Here is an 18,135-nt window from a genome sequence, read left to right as displayed (position 1 = left end):
GGGTCTAGAAAAATGCAAATATGAGGAGGCTCGCTTTTGTTTGCAGTTGCTGTTTGTGTCGCTTACATTAATATAGGCTAACCATTAGGCCCTCCATCTAGGATCATAGGATTTTAGGGTCAGAAGGGACCATCAGGATCATCTAACCCCTGAAATACAAGAATCTTTTGCCCATGATCCTGAGATTAAAAGTTTCATGCTCTACCGTCATCCTAACCTTTGGCTGCGCTGGTTGGGGCTGATTGGAATTGGTGTCCAACAGCATCTGCGGAGCCACAGGTTGCCCATCTTTGTGTTAATGCCATGCCTGAGCTTTAAGCTGATATTGTGGCTTTGTGAAAAGTGGGAGAAATTTCCCTCTCCCTTCCTCCCACCCTCTTGGGGATTACCTGTTGAACAGACCGGCCGCAGATGGACTTCAGGCAAGACAATCCCACTTAATACAACACATAATGTATTGTGTTCAGCATCATAAGCTGTAGTTAGCTTTGATGCCTTTTTAAGGAAGACCCCCCCCCTTCCCAATTAATCAAGTTAATGGAGCATGGATACCTATTAGCAATTAGCCATAAAAAGTGGCTTGCAACTCCATGTTCTAAGGCATTCTCCTCAGTCTGGTCCCCTGCACATGTTGTTGGACTCCAGCTCCCATCATTCTCAGCCAGCATAAGCAATGGTCAGGGATGATGGGAGTTATGGGTCCAAAACACCTGAAGGGCACCAGCTTGGGGAAGGTTTTTCATAAGCAAGAAATAAGTGGATTCCATAGGTAGAGGGAGGCAAACAACCAAGAAGGGCCTTGTGTGCTGTCTGAAGCGTGGCCATTGTTGAAAACAAAGTTTTATCTCATACAGTTTAATTGGTAAACTGCTGTCGCTATTTTGCCCTTCTCATTTTTTTTCCTTTTTGGAGTTGCCTCACGAAAATAACATGAATGAGAACTCCAGGAAACAACACTTATCAGAGCTTGGCCTCTGTTTTATTTATGGTATATCAGTAAATGTTAGAAAGTGGGTATTGTGAGAATTTTTTGAAAGCCCCTTTGAGAACTTACTGGGGATATAAAATGGGATATACCATATTTTTCCATGTATAAGACTAGGTTCCCCCCCTAAAAAATAATGTACAAAATTTGGGGGCATCTTATACACTGCTAGCTCTCCCCCCATTTTCTTAAATCGGAGTCGTCTTATACATGGGGGCGTCTTATAGATGGAAAAATGCGGTAATTAGGTATTCTAAACTAAATAAATAACTAAAAAGACTGCATGTGCATTGACACAAAGATGCTGTGCAGCCTGTGATTTCACACACTGCAGCTGATGCTGAGGTGTATTTTGAATGCTGATAATATATTCTGAGGTAATTTTGTTTTTCTGGTGTCTCTTTAATTGAGGGAAGAGGCCACAGCATAGTGGTAGAACAAGTCCTTTGCATGTAGAAGACACCAAGTTCCTGGTGTCCTGATTCCTGCATAAAACCAACAACAGGTGCCCTTGCTTACAGGTAAAGAAGTTGATTTTTATTATAGCAGCCTTAGTGGTACAAACTCCATGACTAGGAAGGAGCAAAATCTAGTCTACATGGTCTTACAAGGCAAAGGAGTAATATCTACACATCCAGTCTGGGAACAAGGACCAAGATTCAGGAGTTCACTATTAACAACTGCACAGGAGCTGTGAGGTTGTTCCAACAAGTTTCCCTGCCCTACCCACCAAGCTTGTAAGCAGAGGTGGCAAATGGCCAAGTTACGCATGAAAATCCGTGTTCCTGTGGGAATTCTTGGCCTGTAGGTGTAGAGTCCCTGAGAGACAGCACGTCCCTTTCTGAATCCCCCCCCCCCCCATGTCAGAGCAGGTCATGCCCGTGAGCCATCCTCATCCTTCACATTTAGGGAAGAAGGCAGGGAGTCTCCTGCCTTGTCAGTAGATCTGAGAACATCCAAGGGGACAGTGTGGGGGGCATCATCACAAAGCCTGTGCTGTGTAGACTCAATTGCCTCCCATTCCTGGTCTGAATCAGAGTCCTCCATGGGAACCATGACCCCCTGCATCAGGGGAAAGATCTCTGCATGAAAAAGTAGAGTCACCACCAGCCAGAAGAGACAGCCCTGGAGTAGATGGAACAGTGGTCTATCTCAGAATATGACGGCTTCATAACAAGCATCCTCTGGGATTTTAAAGCCGTTTTGGATAGTCTGTCGCATAGTGTACAGCAAGTGGCGTACTCATCTGTTGCTGGGTGAGGCCTTGAGGCAGCTAGCCTGTGTGTCCCTAAGCAAGTGTGCAAGCAACTGTGTCCCTCCTCCACCGTGAAATATTAAAGGGTATGCTTCCATCCTACTTGAGTCCAACAGTCCATCAGTGGTTTGAGCAAAGCAATGAATCAGTGAAGCACCCGGTTCAAGACAGAGGGCTGACACCTGGATCCAGGTACAAGCACGAGTGGCTTCTCTGTGTCTGCCCATTCCTGCCTGGTCCAACTGTTTGCAACTGGTGCGAGAAGAGAATGATTCTAAGCAAACAGAGACAGCTGAAGTCAGTAGATGGTGATTCACAACTCGTATGTTGATTACCTTGGTCTTTTCCTGTTGAATATGAACGGCATGGTGGAAAGATAGCCATTTCCCTGTTCCATGTGATCACTAGCCCTTCAGTGAAGAATTCTTTGCAAAAATCAGTTCCACTGATTCTACACCTTGAAGATGCAAAAAATAAAATAAAAATCAAACTTTGAGGAGTTCTGAGCTCTGGCTTGGGATAAGTGAATGTAGAATTAGAACCAGAAACGAGTTGCATGCATGTATGTTTTGGGCAATCTTCTGGACCTGCATTCTCTTGACGAAGCTAACCCTGTGCTTCATAAGTTATGATGTATACATGTTTTTATTTAAAAAACACACTTCTAAAGGACTTGCTTGCGCAAGCAATCAAATCCGCCCCCCCCCCAAAACCCAATCCATCCAGACTTTCTGTCTTCTTTCCCCCTCTTTTTATTTTGTACCAAGCCTGGAGTCGTTTTGACTTTCACAAAGTCCTTGAAATGGGGCTTTATTCATCTAATCTTTTATTAAAATTCTGCTGGCAACGTTTTATGCAGAGTTAGTTTAGTATCCTCCTGCCTTCTCCACCAAAGAGCATTATTGACCATTAGTGTTAATAATTAAGAGCTCCTTGTTTTGCACTTGGAAGTCAAACATATTGACGTGCATTTCCTGAGTCACAGGGAGCTTACATTGGCTCCCTGGCCACGTGGTGAGAGATTTGTTTTACACTTTTATTGTCTGTCTAGAGTAAGATGGATGCCCCTGTTTTAAAAATACATGTCTCCCTTTTTCAGGTACCCAGGGAAGCTGAGAGGCATCCCTTACCTCTGAATGTACCCAGTGTTCTAAATTTCTGTAGAATCGCCAGCCCAGCTCTGTTTGCCTTTCATGTTGAAGTCTTGATCTGCCAATACAGAGGTCCATGAGCTCTCAGGGTTGATTAGTTTTGCATTAATATCAGGAAAAGGGGGCATTCAAGAAGGTCTTAAGTTCCGTTGGTTAATGAGCTTGATTATTAATTACTTTAGGTTATTATATTGGTAGCTGACCGCATGATTCATGGAACTCCAGACTGACCATCTATTATAGAAAGCAATAAAAATTCCCCGTTCACAGAGCAGCACAAATGTTGTGCAAAGGGAATTTATTAATATAGCAAGAAACTCTGTAGCTGATAGTTTTCCCCCGTAATATAGTAAAACATCAAAGTCATTATGAAACAGTAAAAGTATTACATACGAAATGCTTAATAGCGCGTGATTATCCTTTTTCCCAAAGTGTCATTTGCTAAGTAGAAGAAGCTGCTCCCAAACACGGCTTTAAGAGCACTGAACAATGAGAGAAATGTTTTGGTTCAGATGTTTATGATAATCTCAGTGATAATTAGTTTCATTTAAATGCTCTATTCCCTTCTTTTGGGAGGAACCCTGTGCATACACATGATTCCTTTAACTGATAGGAATATTAAATTAGTCTTGGGCATGAATTCCCTTTTGCAAAGAAAGTAAGTTTTAACGTATTACAGTGATAGCTAAAATGAATATAGCCTCTATCTTATTTTTTTTATTTCTATGAGGAGCTGGATCTGTTTGTAATTATTTGCTGTGAGACTTCCCGTCCAGTAGAGGGCACTATTTCGATTCACTCATGTCTCCATTTCTTTGTGCTCAAACCACCTCTATCTACTCCTAATGCTTCTCTCCTACTACAAAAGGACCATTGCTCAGTGATAGAGCTCATGCTTTGTATAGTAAAGGTAAAGGGACCCCTGACCATTAGGTCCAGTCATGACCGACTCTGGGGTTGCGGCGCTCATCTTGCTTTATTGACTGAGGGAGCCGGTGTACAGCTTCTGGGTCATGTGGCCGGCATGACTAAGCTGCTTCTGGTGAACCAGAGCAGTGCACGGAAATGCCGTTTACCTTCCCGCTGGAGCAGTACCTATTTATCTGCTTGCACAGTGACGTGCTTTCGAACTGCTAGGTTGGCAGGAGCAGGGACCAAGCAACAGGAGCTGACCCCGTGGCAGGGATTCGAACCGCCGACCTTCTGATCGGCAAGCCCTAGGCTCTGTGGTTTAACCCACAGTGCCACCCGCATCCCCATGCTTTGTATACACGAGCCCTAGTTCAGTCCCTAGCATCTCCAGGTAGGGATAGGAAAGACTCCTTCCTCCAGTGTTGAAGGCCCACTGTCAATCAATGTTGACAATCCTGAGCCAGATGGACGCAGTGGGCTAAGTTGGTAGCTAGTAGCAATAGCTAGTCTTATCCACCATGAAATGGTCTTGTTATATACTGAAGTTCTCACCCTGGGCCAGCAGAGAGATACTGTAGATAGTTTTCACTCAGGTCCACATATGCAAATAAGGGATTGAAAGTGACGTTCAGTGATTGGATAGTTACAGACAATGGTTACTGTTGCGTTCTAGTGGAGCTCTATATAAGCAGGCTGGCTGAAGCCTTCAGTTCAGTTCTGTCCTGTCCTGTGAATAAACAAGAGCTGTTTGAAGAATCGCTGTGTCATCACTGCCAACTTTGGGAGTGAACACCATACTTTTTATTTATGCGCTGTATGAAGAAATCTTTATTTTCTCCACCCTGCATCTTCCAGCATTCAGTTTCATCGAATGTCTGCAAGTTCTAGTGTTGCGAGAGAGGGCGAAAAAGGTTTCCCTATTCAGTTTCGCCATGCCATGCTACACTTTTCTGGAGTGTAATGATCCTGCTGCACTTTCATTTGCTACAGCACTCCACTGGAGGTCATGTTGTAGGCTAGCCTTGATGAGACATGAATGCAACTTTGCAACAAGCGATAGCTTAGCACACTATGCATGCAATCATTTTCAAGCTGGACATTTATAACACCCTCCGGAGTGTACATTTTGCCATGCATCCCTGTTAAATCAGAGAATGGGGAGGAACGCCAGAATCTCCAAACTTAGTGATGATGACCAACTTACTATATAAATGCTAAAGTAAGTTTTCTTGGGTAGATGGCTCTATTCCCCCAAGACAATGACTGATGGCAAGGGGAAGGCTAAGTCTCATCTTTCACTGCATGACATTTACAGCAAGTTACCTTCTTGCTGCTTGCTAATGAAATCTTCTCGGGGAGTTTCTGTTTGTTACCCTAGCAGAGACAGTTCTGATCCATGGCATTCATTAGCTTAAAAATACTTGTTTGTGAAACCTATCCCTCTTTCAGTCTTGGTGGCGATGCAGTTGTTAACCTTGGGCTGTATCCAATGCTAACCCTACACAGACCCCCCAAAGTTAATGGATGTGGCTCATTAATTTTAGTGGGTCTCCTTTGAGTAGATCTTGGTTTGATACAACCTTTTGCATATTTATTTCTGCATGTTTGATTAAGGGATGTGCTCAAGCAGAGTACACAAAGGAGGAGGAGCAAGTGCGATGACTTCCCAATGTCATTGGGCGACAGCTTCCATCATTTGTTATCATTGGCCCTCCTTGCTGGGATTGATGGAAGTTGTAGCACAGCATTTTCAGAAGGGCATCACGTTGCTACCCTAATAAAGGACAGCAGTGTCTATGGAAGTCAGCTAAAGAAAAGCAGTGTTAATACTGCCAATCTCCAAATGCACAGGGAAATCCTCAGCTGTGGTTTCTTGTTGGCTGGTAGGACTGCTCCTTGTCCTTCAGTTGAGAATACACAATGCAGATTGCGGCACATTTATTTCCTGGCTCTTTCCTTGGCAGCTAGAATTACACTTGTAAATATGCCCTGATTTTAAATTAGAAAGCACCACTCTATAGGCAAGTATTAACAAGAAAGTCTTCTCCAGGCTGTTCCTTGTGATGGTACGTTTTGTCTGGATGCAAACCGCCTGTGTTGTATATGTGTGTTTTTTCATACAAATCGTGTGTGTTAGCTTGTTTTGGTAAGAAGTCAATTACTGCTTGTTCTGCAACAAACTCTGGCAAAGAGCAAAACCCTTGCAAGATTCATGGGCCCTTGAAATGCCAAGCAGTAGCTTGTGTATATTTCCCACCAATTTTCCCCAGCTATTTTCATTGGGGGGGAGGGCAGCTGGAATTAATGCCAAACATTGAGAGGGAAGGTTTTTTCAGTCATTCATGTTTATTACGTTTTAACATTTAATAACCTGGGTGCCATAAGCAAATCCCTTGTTCATTTTAAAAATGCAAAAGTTTTTCTTTGCTGCCATATTATTATTATTAATTAGGGAATATCTAATTGCTGAGATGACTCTGTCCAAATGAGTGACCAAATGTATGTGTGTGTATGAGAGAGAACACAACTCTATAAAAGGTGAACCCATGCATGTTTATAGAATATTAGGAGTCTAAACCAGCTTCTGTTGATACCCCAGTTTGGTGCTTGGGCAAACAGTTTCAGAGCAAGACATGTCATAGTCTGCCCAATTTCGCCTTCATTTTCTCCCTCCATTCATGGTTGAGATATCAAAAATGGCTATCGCTCCCCCTCCTGCTTTTGACAGAAGTGTGTGAAATAATACAGGCATACTAAATGTCTCTAAACTAATTAAAGCCTGCAGAATTACTGAAAAATAGGGGATTTTGTGCTGGGCAGCTGTAAAGTTTAACTTGCTTTTGGGGGGGGGCAGGGGAGAGAAAAGAAAACTTCCATAATGTGTTTATTTGGGGGATGAAATTAACAGGCAAGGTTACCTCTTCTGAGTGCATGAATTCTGCCAGGTTTCAGAAGGATAGCTTCAGTGGTTTTCCTGCAATGGCAACCATTTCAGTTTTAGGGTTTGCGTGTATGCGCGCATGTTTGTGTGTGTGCATGTGTGTGTGCACACACACACACACACATCTCCCTGCTTTGTGGGCAATTGTTCTTAAATTTTCAGAGATGCCCCTGCGTAAGAATCCTGAAAACTGTGAGACATATAGGTCCATGGCCTTTTGTGCTAGGTAAAGGTCCATTAGGTCCAGTCGTGGCCGACTGTGGGGTTGCGGCGTTCATCTCGCTTTATTGGCCAAGGGAGCCGATGTACAGCTTCTGGGTCATGTGGCCAGCATGACTAAGCCGCTTCTGGCGAACCAGAGCAGCACACGGAAACGCCGTTTACCTTCCCGCCGGAGCGGTACCTATTTATCTACTCGCGCTTTGGCGTGCTTTCGAACTGCTAGGTTGGCAGGAGCAGGGACCGAGCAACGGGAGCTCACCCCGTCGCGGGGATTCGAACCGCCAACCTTCTGATCGGCATGTCCTAGGCTCTGTGGTTTAACCCACAGCGCCACCTGTGGCCTTTTATGCTAGATACTTTTAAATATTTTTTTGTGGAGAAGAGCTAAAAATGTTTAGCTTTCTGGGTACAATCATCCCCTCTGATTACAAGCTTGACCTGTGAGTCACAACCATCCCTGCCACTTTGTCCATAACGGTGGTGGTCTCCCCATCATCCCACTCAGATGCTATGATTCATCAAGAGGCATTCCTTCTGCTTTCAGCAGATTCAGGCCTGAAACTTCCCCACACACCCCTGTCTGGATTGCCAGTTTACCTTGAAGTGCTTGCAGTGCTCCCCACTTTGACTTGCACCGCCTCATAGAGAGCCCACTTACTCTTGAGCAAGCCACCAATCTCTCTCGAGGCATCCTGCTTGCTTCTGGGATTTATCCAATGCATGAAAACGTTCTGAGAATGTTACTATTTATGATATGTAGAAAGCATTTATAATTTACACGACACCTCACAGTTTTAATCAGATTCACTGATAATCTAATTCTATACATATGGGAAACTGCAACTGGGAGGAACTCATAGAGGTGGAACTTGCATGGAATTTTGCTGCAACCTGGTCCAGCTCTTTAGATAGTGAGTGGCTTATGCTGGCTTTCCTAGAATTCCTTGGGCAAGTGTGGTGGACATATGGTTTCGTTTCGGAGGGCAGCAGACCTTAGTGCCAACCATGTTGGCGAAGGCTGGCTTAGATAAAGGCAGCTCAGGTGCCAATGTTCTGTTCTGTTCTGCTTCCTGGTGCGTCAGCTGTTAAAGTTGAACAGATTCTTGGAGACAAGGATTGTTCCCCCATTGTAGAGCTGCAAGCTTTCTCACAAGCAAGCTGCAGGTTAATGAGTCAGTTCACATACTTTTAAATTAGAAGTTGCATCCAATGTCACACTGCCCCACAGGTTCAGAGCAGGTTGAGATGACCCTGGAAACAGAAAGGTAAGCTTTGAAAAGGAAACACAGCCAAAGGCAGCCTTCTACAATCTTGTGCCCTCCTGATATTGTTGAACTACAACTCCCATCATTCCTGGCCATTGGCTATTTTGACCAGAGCTGGCGGGAGTAGTAGTCCAACAATTTAGGAGGGTGCCAAGTTGGGAAAGCTGCTTCAAGGCTTAGATTTGTCCCAGCCATCTAATCTTTGACCCAGAATGTCTATGCGAGAACCTAGCTAGCTAGCTAAATCAATCAATCAAGCTGAGAAATGGCTTTTCAAGCATTTCTCCTTGAATTTCAAATTTCCCTTTTGGGGACCTCCCCTCCCCATCCCTTTACCATACCTCTATTTTTCCTTTTTGCTGATTTAGGTTTTCTCCAAAAAAATCAAGAAAATTGTCGGGGATATTGCCTTTCCTTTTTGGTGTGTGTGTTAACTGTGTGTTCATAAAAGCATGACTTTTTATTTCTCATTTAAACAAATAATTTCTGTAAAGGCAGGTGAGTGCCATATGACAAGCATGTTACCAAAGTAAAGATGGCTGACTCCCGGCTGAGGAGGCTTGTGGTCCAGTAGATAGGGGAAAGTGGGGGTGGCTATGAGAGAGAGGGAGAGAGAGATGTGTTCCTCAGTTTGTATGCATTTTTGAAGTGTGCCAGATGTGTTTTGTGTGGAGAGGTTGTGAAATTTTCTGTGTGAAGGGTTTGTAGGTTTGCAGATGATGGAGGTGTGTTATGAAGGGACCTGCCCAAGCAGGGGCCTTAGAAAGTAAGTCCTACTTAGTTCATTGGAGTTTATTCCCCAGGTAAGTGAGTATAGGCTTGCCGCCTAAGTAAGGAGTTGAAGCTTTGAAACTTTACATACATCAGTTGATGGAAACTTGTTATGTAGGAAACGACCTGTTTGTTGCCATGATTAAGATCTACAATGTGCTCAGTATTGTTTTTTGGTATGCTTCTTTAAAAAAAAAAAAGTTCACTTGTATCTTTTGTAACATAAGATAAATTTGGAGGTGCTTTTTTTTGTCTAAAGCGAGTCAAGAGGCCTTCCTAGCTAAAACAATATACGACGCCCAAATCTATACTCCTCCCAGCTCATTTTTAGAGCTATTATTATAACAGATCCACGAAATTAAATTTTCTGCCCTCTTCCTCAACAGGGCTCATGTGTAATTAAATTTCATTTTAAAAACAAAAAACCTTGACTCTTTTTCTCAATCCAAAGGTTTTTTCGATCCTAGAATTTCTCTCTGAAAGCGGATTTGAAAATTTTGCGGGGACTGAGAACACCCTTGATTAGGAAATAATGAGGGAGGCTCCCCATCAGTCCCTGGCTGGGATTGTGAAGTCTAAGGTGAAGTGAAGGTGTGTGTGTGTGTGTGTGTGTGTGTGTTGCAGGGGTGTGTATTATGTGCACCTGTTGGAGTGAAGTGGCTAAGAGTATGACACAGGACTTCTATGTATTTGGTTCAGATTTTACCTCCAGCTTCAAACTTTCCCAGGTGGACTTAGGCAACCCATTCTGTATGAGCCTCAGTCATTTCATCTGCAGTATGGATAACAGCCCATTTTAAGGATTGTTGTCATTAAAAGACAGTGAATGTGAGCTGCTTTGCATACTTTATATGTAAATGCTTACTATTATTAGCAGTGTCATCTGCAGCTTTCATCAGCTGAAGCTGTTGTGTGTAGACTGTCCATCACTAGTGACTTGTCAGAAGAATTGAACCTCTCTGTGTGTATATTTAAACCAAACTCTTTGCTTGGACGGTGCTTTTGCTTTGCTCCTTTTTGTGGGCCACCACCTTTGCTTTCCTTCTAGCAGCCTACTTCGTGGAAAGGGCCCTTGACAGGTTTCCTAAGTAAAACATGGCACCAGCAAACAGATTCATCAGTTGCGTGTGCACTCCAGTAAAAATAAAATAAAATAAGTGAACATATGAGCTGGAGGAGGGTGGGGCAAAAGGAAGCCCTTATTGGGTGATGTTTAGACAGTGTTAAGCTTGAAGGTGCACCAAGTCAACAAGAAATTTTGTCAGGGGCCCACTTGTATTTAAGGAAGACCATTTATAGACAAGTATCTCAGTTACTGGCTAATACCAGACATGGAACATTTGCAATGTAATACAATGCTTTTAGTACAACTGCATCAGCGTATAAAGGGCCATTCTAGTTCAGCATTTCTCATGTTTGGTTCCTATATAGTAAGTATTTGATATCATGGGCCAGCTTTGTGCTCCTGTATATCAATGATTTCTAAGGTTTTAGAAATCACTGGTATACAGGAGCACAAGCGGACTACTCCATATTGATCCTAAAGATCCATTATATATCAATAAGTCTATACGAATTTATTGTGGACATCTGTCATCATGTTGCACATCACAGAAGCCATTCTTCACACATTATTATTATTATTAATTTCTCATTCACACAACATGCTTCATTCTCTGCGTAGCATTGGATCGTGAAGCTATTTATCACATTAATGCATTAAAGGAGCAATAGAAAGAAAAGAGAACATAATGTTATGTGTGTGTGTTTTTTTTAAAAAATGGGAGCAGATTTCACACTGTTGAGTTGCTTTGCAGTTTTTAACACATAGTTGAAACAGCACTTCTAGCTATTTGCTCCACAGTTCCTGCTTCCCGGATTTCTAAAGTAATTTGTTTCTTACCTTCTCACATCTGCTTAGGGACATTGTCTTCCTTTATTAAGACTCATTTCCCTTAAGCATGAACTCCATTTCCAATGGGACATTGTGCTACCAAAAAAGAAAAGAAAATGCCAATGGCAGGGACTGGGAGAATCCTTTTATCCAGTTTCCCCACTGTCAGAGAAACAATGATATGCGGCAGTGTTCCGGGTCTGTCTCCAAAATGCAAAATATCCTCTAGGCTTTCCCTCTCAGCATTAAATGCTTTCTCATTTGCATTTTCATCACCATTAATGCCCAGGAGAGTGAAGGAAAGAAAAAAATCTCTCCCTGCCTCTGCTCCCTGGCCATCCATTCACCTCTCCCTATCCAAAAATAACATTGAATTCATTGTGAATCTGCTGCACTCTTAACTAGTTGATGGTGATCGCTGCCTATAATCATGCAGACTGGACTTGGAAGCAAACTTAAAGGGTTTGCCAGGAGCATCTGTATTTATAACTGACCCTTCTTAGAGATAAACCTTACCCTTCTTTGTTCTCTTGCTTCTGCTTTTGCTTCCCTAAGCTTGTGGTGGGGAAAACATACATACACTATCCCCACCCCCCAAAAAAGGCTTGCGTTATTTTATTTTTTTAAGTATGTAGAAGCAGATCATCTCTCTTATCTGCCTGTCTTATCTTGTGTTTCTGCACTACCGTTCCAGTTGGTCTGATAAATTTGACACGCCGGCCGTGTCAAAAGGTAATATCCTTGGCTTAATTGTGAGCTAAGTCCCTCTTAATCCAGGGGAGCGTTTGAGATTCTGTCCAAGTGTTCAATTTCCCATGCCGCTGAGGTCTGTGAATTTCTTTCTCCAGCCTCCAGGCTGCTGCAGCACAAGTCAGCATAGCTAATGCAGATAGATCTCCTCCCTTCTCCAAGCGCTCTCTCTCTCTCTCTCTTTCCCCTCCCCACTCCGACTCACCCCCCCCCCCACAAACCTCCAACGCTGTGCTTTGATTCGATATGAACAGACTGGCAACTCTGATGCTAGAGCAAAATCTGACATAACTCTGCAGATGGCTACGTTCGGATGATACACCTAGGGATTTCTCCCCCCCACCCCCCTTAAGGAAGGTAAAGATTTATATGCTGCTAATGGTTTGTTGTTTTTTTTTCTTCCCCCCCTCCTTGTTGCCATTTTTTTCCAGGACTGCCAGCCCCTAAGAAGAGCCCAAAGTCGGTAAGCACTTTTACAGAGCTACTATACCTGTTTGATTATTTTCTTGTCGGAGGCATGGGTGGGCGTTTCTGGAAATGCGAAATAATAATAATAAAAATAATACTGTGTGGGTCCGTGGGGCTCCCCTTCTTTTCCCTCCTTCCCCTCCAACCCCACCCCGGTGGTTGTCATTCCGTTTGAAAGTTGCGGTTCTGTCGCTGCACTTGATCGCTTTTGCATGGCTTGTGCTGAGCAGGGGTTAGCCGGGGAAGAATGCGGCGCAGGAGAGGATTTGGCCAGCGAGCTGGAGGGGATGGGCAGACGGAGGGGTGTGTGGGCTTGGACGAAATTCAGCCTTACTTCTGGTGGACTGCTCTTCGCAGGCATTTAACTTGCCCGTGAAAATGCCATTGTTTCCTTCTTGGCACAATTGCGCGTGGAGACTCCACCTCCCTTTCAGATGGCATTCGCGAGCAGCGGGCTGCACTCGTTTTGAGCCTTATCATGCACTATATGGTGGATAATTGGGGGAGAGGGAATTCCCGAAGCTCGTTTCCTAACAGCGGCAACAGAGGAGGGGGGTAGGGAGAGAACCCTTTTTGTAACGCTAAGGGTATCATCCTAGTTCCCTGCCTGAGCCTTTCGCATGTCCGACGGTCTCTTCTGCTCTCTGTAGGGCATCCTTTGTTGTTTGTTGGCTTTGCCTGGGTTTAATAGCATTATGCTGCAGGTGTAGGTTCCCCCCTCAAAACGCCCCCCCCCACAGCCCATTGCCTTTTTAGAGGAAAGATGGAGGGCTGCGGGAGTGTGGGGGGGGGGAGGGGAGAGAATCAATATTCCCCTGTCCGTCCTGATCTTGTTTCTCTGTGGAACGGTTACCTGGTTGACATGCCAGCTAATAGCTTGTAGGCTGTTGTCCGAAAAGTACAATTAAAAACAGAGGACTCTGCTACTCCAAGGAGTGACACAGATCAAGAAGCATTATAGGGAGTTAACTGGCTGCAGAGTGAAAGTTTCTCCATTTGTTTGAAGAGTGTGCAGTGGTGGGGGAGAAGCAGAAAAAGCAAGGGGGGGCGGGGAGCTGTAACCAACCAGTTTTCCGAAGATGGAGAGATTGTTGCGGTAATGCAAGATGCTGTAAAACTTCCCTGGCGGTCGGCTCTGGGGCTCTTCCTGCACCTTTTACGATGCCCCACCTTTTTCTGAGAAGAGACCCAAAGAGGAAGGATGAGCAGACGCCTCCTCCTCTTGATATACAAGTTTCCCCCCCACCCCCTCTGCCCATGGAAAAGAAAGCCCCGAAATAATTAATGTGGTTCTTCTGGCTTAGGGCCGCGCTGATTAAAGTCACATGACCCCGGGCCTCTACTATTGTCAGTTTGCATTAACGTTGGCAAGGGAGGAGAGCGCCGTTCGCGCTCAGCCTCAAATCCCACAAATGTCAAACCGTATGGGGTTTACTTTTGTGTCACAGTCAGGGAGGAATTTAGCCTTTGGTTAAAATAGAAGCCAGTGTGTAAAACATGTAGAAAGCGGATCAGATTTATTTGGGAAGAGGAGAGAGAGCTGTTAGCTTAACAAAACAAAACAAAAACCAACATTGGGGGAAGGGTATCGTTTTCCCCATCTTCTTCCCGTCGTCCTTGTCTCACTGCCCCTGTTAATTAAGCCGCATCTAATGAATGGATTAACAAGGTTGATTTGGAAAAAGAAAAGAGGGAGAGGGAAAAAAAGCAGTCAACTGCAATCAACTTATAGAAAATCTCCTCCAGTCATTTGGAGTTGCCGTGAACCGGCCTCTCCAGTGAATGGCGATAACATTAGGAGCTTTGAAATCCTGTGTGTGGATCCTAAATCCGTTTAGAGATAATCCTCCCCTAGTGAACAAAGAGACTGTTTACAAACAGGTGTCGTTCTGTAGCCCTTTCTCTTCCCATTCCTCCAACACTCTTCTCTCTCTCTCACACACACACACCCTCAAACAGAATTCAGATTACCTCAGGAGATTGTATGGGATTTTTGTTTTAATATTATTATTTTTTGGTCAGTAAAGGAAAATGGAATCCTTGGATGACACATTGCTTCCCTCTTCCTCTTCTTCATTTCCTTCACAATATTTTGAAACCCCAGTCACTGCCCATCCTCTTCTAGGAGGAACACCCCCCCCCACATAGTTTTTCCTTGTTTAAAAAGAGATTTCTAAAGGGGCTGTTGTTCAGCTAATGTTATAATGCTATTGTGTTGAGGGTGTTGCTGCTTTCTTTTCTAAATAATACAGTGCTTAGAGACAGTGGTATCCTGCTGTAGAAAAACGAGCCGGTCCGCACCAATCCAGGGCACTTATATCTTACTAAGATGAAATCACTCACAGTATTATATTCAGCAATCCATTGTTTGTTTTTAAGGGAGAGGTAGAAAAATAATAAAGAAGCTTCGGCGTTGCTGAACGCTGTGAGCAGCAAATTGGTTCAAGTTTTCTGTGGACATGTTACGCCCAGTGCCAATCCATGTGGGAGTTCCCTGAATCCAATTCTTGAAAATGCCATGAAATATTTCCACTGGCTGTTGCTATTCAGAGAAGCCTGCATGTTGACAGCTTAGTGTGATGACGCAGACCACGCAAATGCCAAGCGTCAGCCCTCGGAAGTCCCCTGAGGCTTCTTACGTGGTCTTGTGGTCGTGCTCCTTTTTGCCTTCCACCTTTCCGGTTTTTCTCCAGGAGTCCCTTAAAACACTAATTATTTCTTGATCAATAATAGATTAGCTCCTTTGCTATGAGCAATGTGTAGACGCCCTTTGCGGCATTAAAAGGGGTGGGGGAATCTTCCTCTTCTCTCCCCACCCCCACCCCTCCAACCTCCTCCTCTGAATTAAATTCAAATAAAGTTCAGCTTGACCCTTCCTTTGCTGCCCCTGCCGCCACTGACTGATCTGTCATAGAACTGGTTCACACAACATCCTAAGACAAATCTTGACCTAGTGAGACTGCATGAACTTGCAGCCTCCCAGAGAAGATTCCACTGCCACTTTGCTCTGGTTCTTGTGGCTGCTGTGCTGTGCTAAGCCAAGGTTTGATTTCGTGTGTTGTCCATGCGAGGACTTGTGATGAAGGACCCCCTAGCCATCAGCTGGAGCCAGGAATTGTTCATGGCCACAGTTTACTGGTTAACCAAGAGTCCTAAGTTGGAGGATGCACCAAGCCAAGTCTTGATTTAGCTCACCGCAGTGTGGCAGCAAAACGGACTAGGCAGGAGCAAAGGTGGCAGCAATCCCCTCTTCAGGAGCCTACATGTTCGTGTAGCCTCACTACATCTGGGGTAGAAAACCTTTTTTCAGCCATTACCTTCTGGGAGCTGCATACTAGTGGTGGGCGAGGCCAGAGGCAAAATTGGGCAGAGCAATGAATGCAGATATATATTTTTTTTTTGCCTTGGTGCAAAAGGCTAGATTCTGTGCACACTTAAATACACTGCTGTTTCCTCCATCCAGTCAAGCAATAGCCATTATCAAAGTTCAAGGAGCCAGGCAAAAACACTCAAGTACAATGTGATACAGGACCAGTGAGGGGTCTGGCTGCAGAGGGTCTGTGGTCTGGGGAGAGTGCCAAGGGCCAGAGAGAGAGGTTCGGAGGGCCGCTAAGCTAGGGATTCTCTTAGCACATCATGTGAACTGGGCCATATTTTGTAGGTAATGATTATCACTGGAAGGCCAAATTTGCATGTAATGTATCGGTATGGTTGATGCCAGGAGACAAACTATGTATGTATTGTGGTTGGCACCCATCTGTCTCAAGAGGTGGGGGGAGTCAAACTGCTGCATTAGCAGCACCAAAGTGACCTCTCTGGGGCGCAAGCCTGGGCAGTGTGGATGGAGGTCCTGGGCCGCCCAGGCGATGACCCTCTTCTTGGCCTCGCTGATGGGTAAGCAGGGCTATATGTTTGGTTGCAGGAGTTGCCGGAAGGCTCCATCAACCATTTTAGGGACTCCATTCCAGATTTGTGTGGGGTTTACTCCTTAGTCTTTTCTTCTCCTGAAGATACCCTGCAAAGCAGTGGTGGTTTAGGGTGTCAGAGTTTTACTTCTCTTAGATGGGCTGCCTTCCAAGGTTGATGAGCCCCATCTGCCCCTCAGTTCCCTCTATGGCACATGCAGAAACTGCCTTCTTGAGACCTTAAGAAGCAGGCTTACAGCCTTGCCAGTATAGCACTGCCAGGAAAATACGGTTCCAGTAAATCTCATAGAAGCACCTGCCTCCTAAGGCATCCTATCTACCCCTGCACACCTGTGATTTCAAATTAAATAGCAAGATTTTCTAAAGAACATAAAAGATGCCTATCGAGACATCAACATGTGGAAGGATCATTTCCCTTTATCATGCATGTGCAGGCTGTCTCTAGCCAATCAGCGGTGGGAAACTTTAATCCCACACCTCTTTGTCTGGCCCTTAGGATGCACCCCAGGCTGTGACCCTCCCCTGACTCCATCCCACTTGCTACTTGTCCTCCTGGAGTCTTTTGTCTAGCCAGAATGACCCCTGGAAGATTACCTACAAGGGAATGTGGCCCTCAAAAAAGTACGATATTGAATCTTCCTCATCTCCAGGAGGGTCCACGAGCCTGTATTAAGACTGGCAAGCTGTTGTGGAATGCCCGCCTGTGCCAATAATTAAATTCCCAGCTGCCACGATCCAAAATATTGGTGTCAGCCCATTCCACAAAGACCCAACTGTCTTTTGACTCCTATGAATGAATGGATGTGTGAATGGAAGAAGAAAGATCGCGGCTGCCAGTCTGAGACCCCAGCAGCTGGGAATCTCAGTGCCGATAGTTCTTTGCAGCACAAGAAGAAAGGAGGGTCCGTAGGCAAAGGAAAAACAACCAAGAGTAGTCCACCAGGAACTATATACCCAAGACAGCTGACGATCAGGGGGAAAGAGAGCTGTTCAAAGAGGGCTGCTGCATTATCAGTTTGCAACCCAAATTCTAGTAAGGGAGACAATGAGTGGGGAAATTATGAAAATATGTTGCACCCCTTCTCCTCTCTCACAATGTTTATCATGCTGAAAGTGGCCTTCATTTGAATCTGGGTGTAGTCACTTGCTAATATGTCTACTGAGCCCTCATCCATTCTCCTATAGATGCTCAGCTCTGCTACGCTTTTCTAGGTAGCAGTATGTTTGGAATGTATCACAACATCAGGCAAAAACTTCTTTAGCCCAATAATTTGTTGCAGACCTGTAGGGTAGCACTGCTGCATAGTTTCAGCTTACAGAAAGGAGAAACATTAGAGATTTGGCTGCAGTATATCTTGATTCCATTCACTTCTCCCCTCCCATCCCAGTCAAAATCTCTGGTGACACTAAAGTACACAGAATGTTACCAACATCATTACTATGCAGAAGCATAAGAGTTGAAGGGGAACTCAGTGGTCATCTTACTACCAATGCAGCAGTTTGAAGGGTTGTAGCCAATGTTCAGCCTACACAGAATGGACCCACTGAAATCAACGAGCATTATCAAGTGGCGTCTATTGCATTCGTTGGGTCTA

At 44.5% G+C, this 18,135-nt stretch overlaps 1 protein-coding gene and 1 long non-coding RNA gene across 50 annotated transcripts in view; one reads left to right on the top strand and one right to left on the bottom strand.

The window, feature by feature from the left end:
* Positions 1-18,135, top strand: part of MAGI1 (membrane associated guanylate kinase, WW and PDZ domain containing 1) — a 485,140-nt gene that overhangs the window by 412,489 nt on the left and 54,516 nt on the right. For all 49 annotated transcript variants that reach the window (XM_083424561.1, XM_083424577.1, XM_083424567.1 and 46 more), the window contains one exon: positions 12,578-12,609. In XM_083424561.1, the coding sequence (XP_083280687.1) occupies positions 12,578-12,609 (32 nt within the window). The remainder of the gene's footprint in view (positions 1-12,577; positions 12,610-18,135) is intronic.
* Positions 7,957-13,754, bottom strand: LOC310671123. Its single transcript, XR_014507806.1, has 3 exons — positions 12,637-13,754; positions 11,406-11,492; positions 7,957-8,717 (listed from the first exon to the last, which is right to left on the bottom strand). It is a non-coding gene; the product is annotated as an uncharacterized lncRNA (long non-coding RNA).

The sequence above is a fragment of the Podarcis tiliguerta genome (assembly GCF_965153285.1).
Source record: "Podarcis tiliguerta genome assembly, chromosome: 2".
Lineage (NCBI taxonomy): Eukaryota > Metazoa > Chordata > Lepidosauria > Squamata > Lacertidae > Podarcis > Podarcis tiliguerta.
Note: the sequence above shows the minus strand (reverse complement) of the source record. Positions and strands in the feature narration are given on the sequence as shown.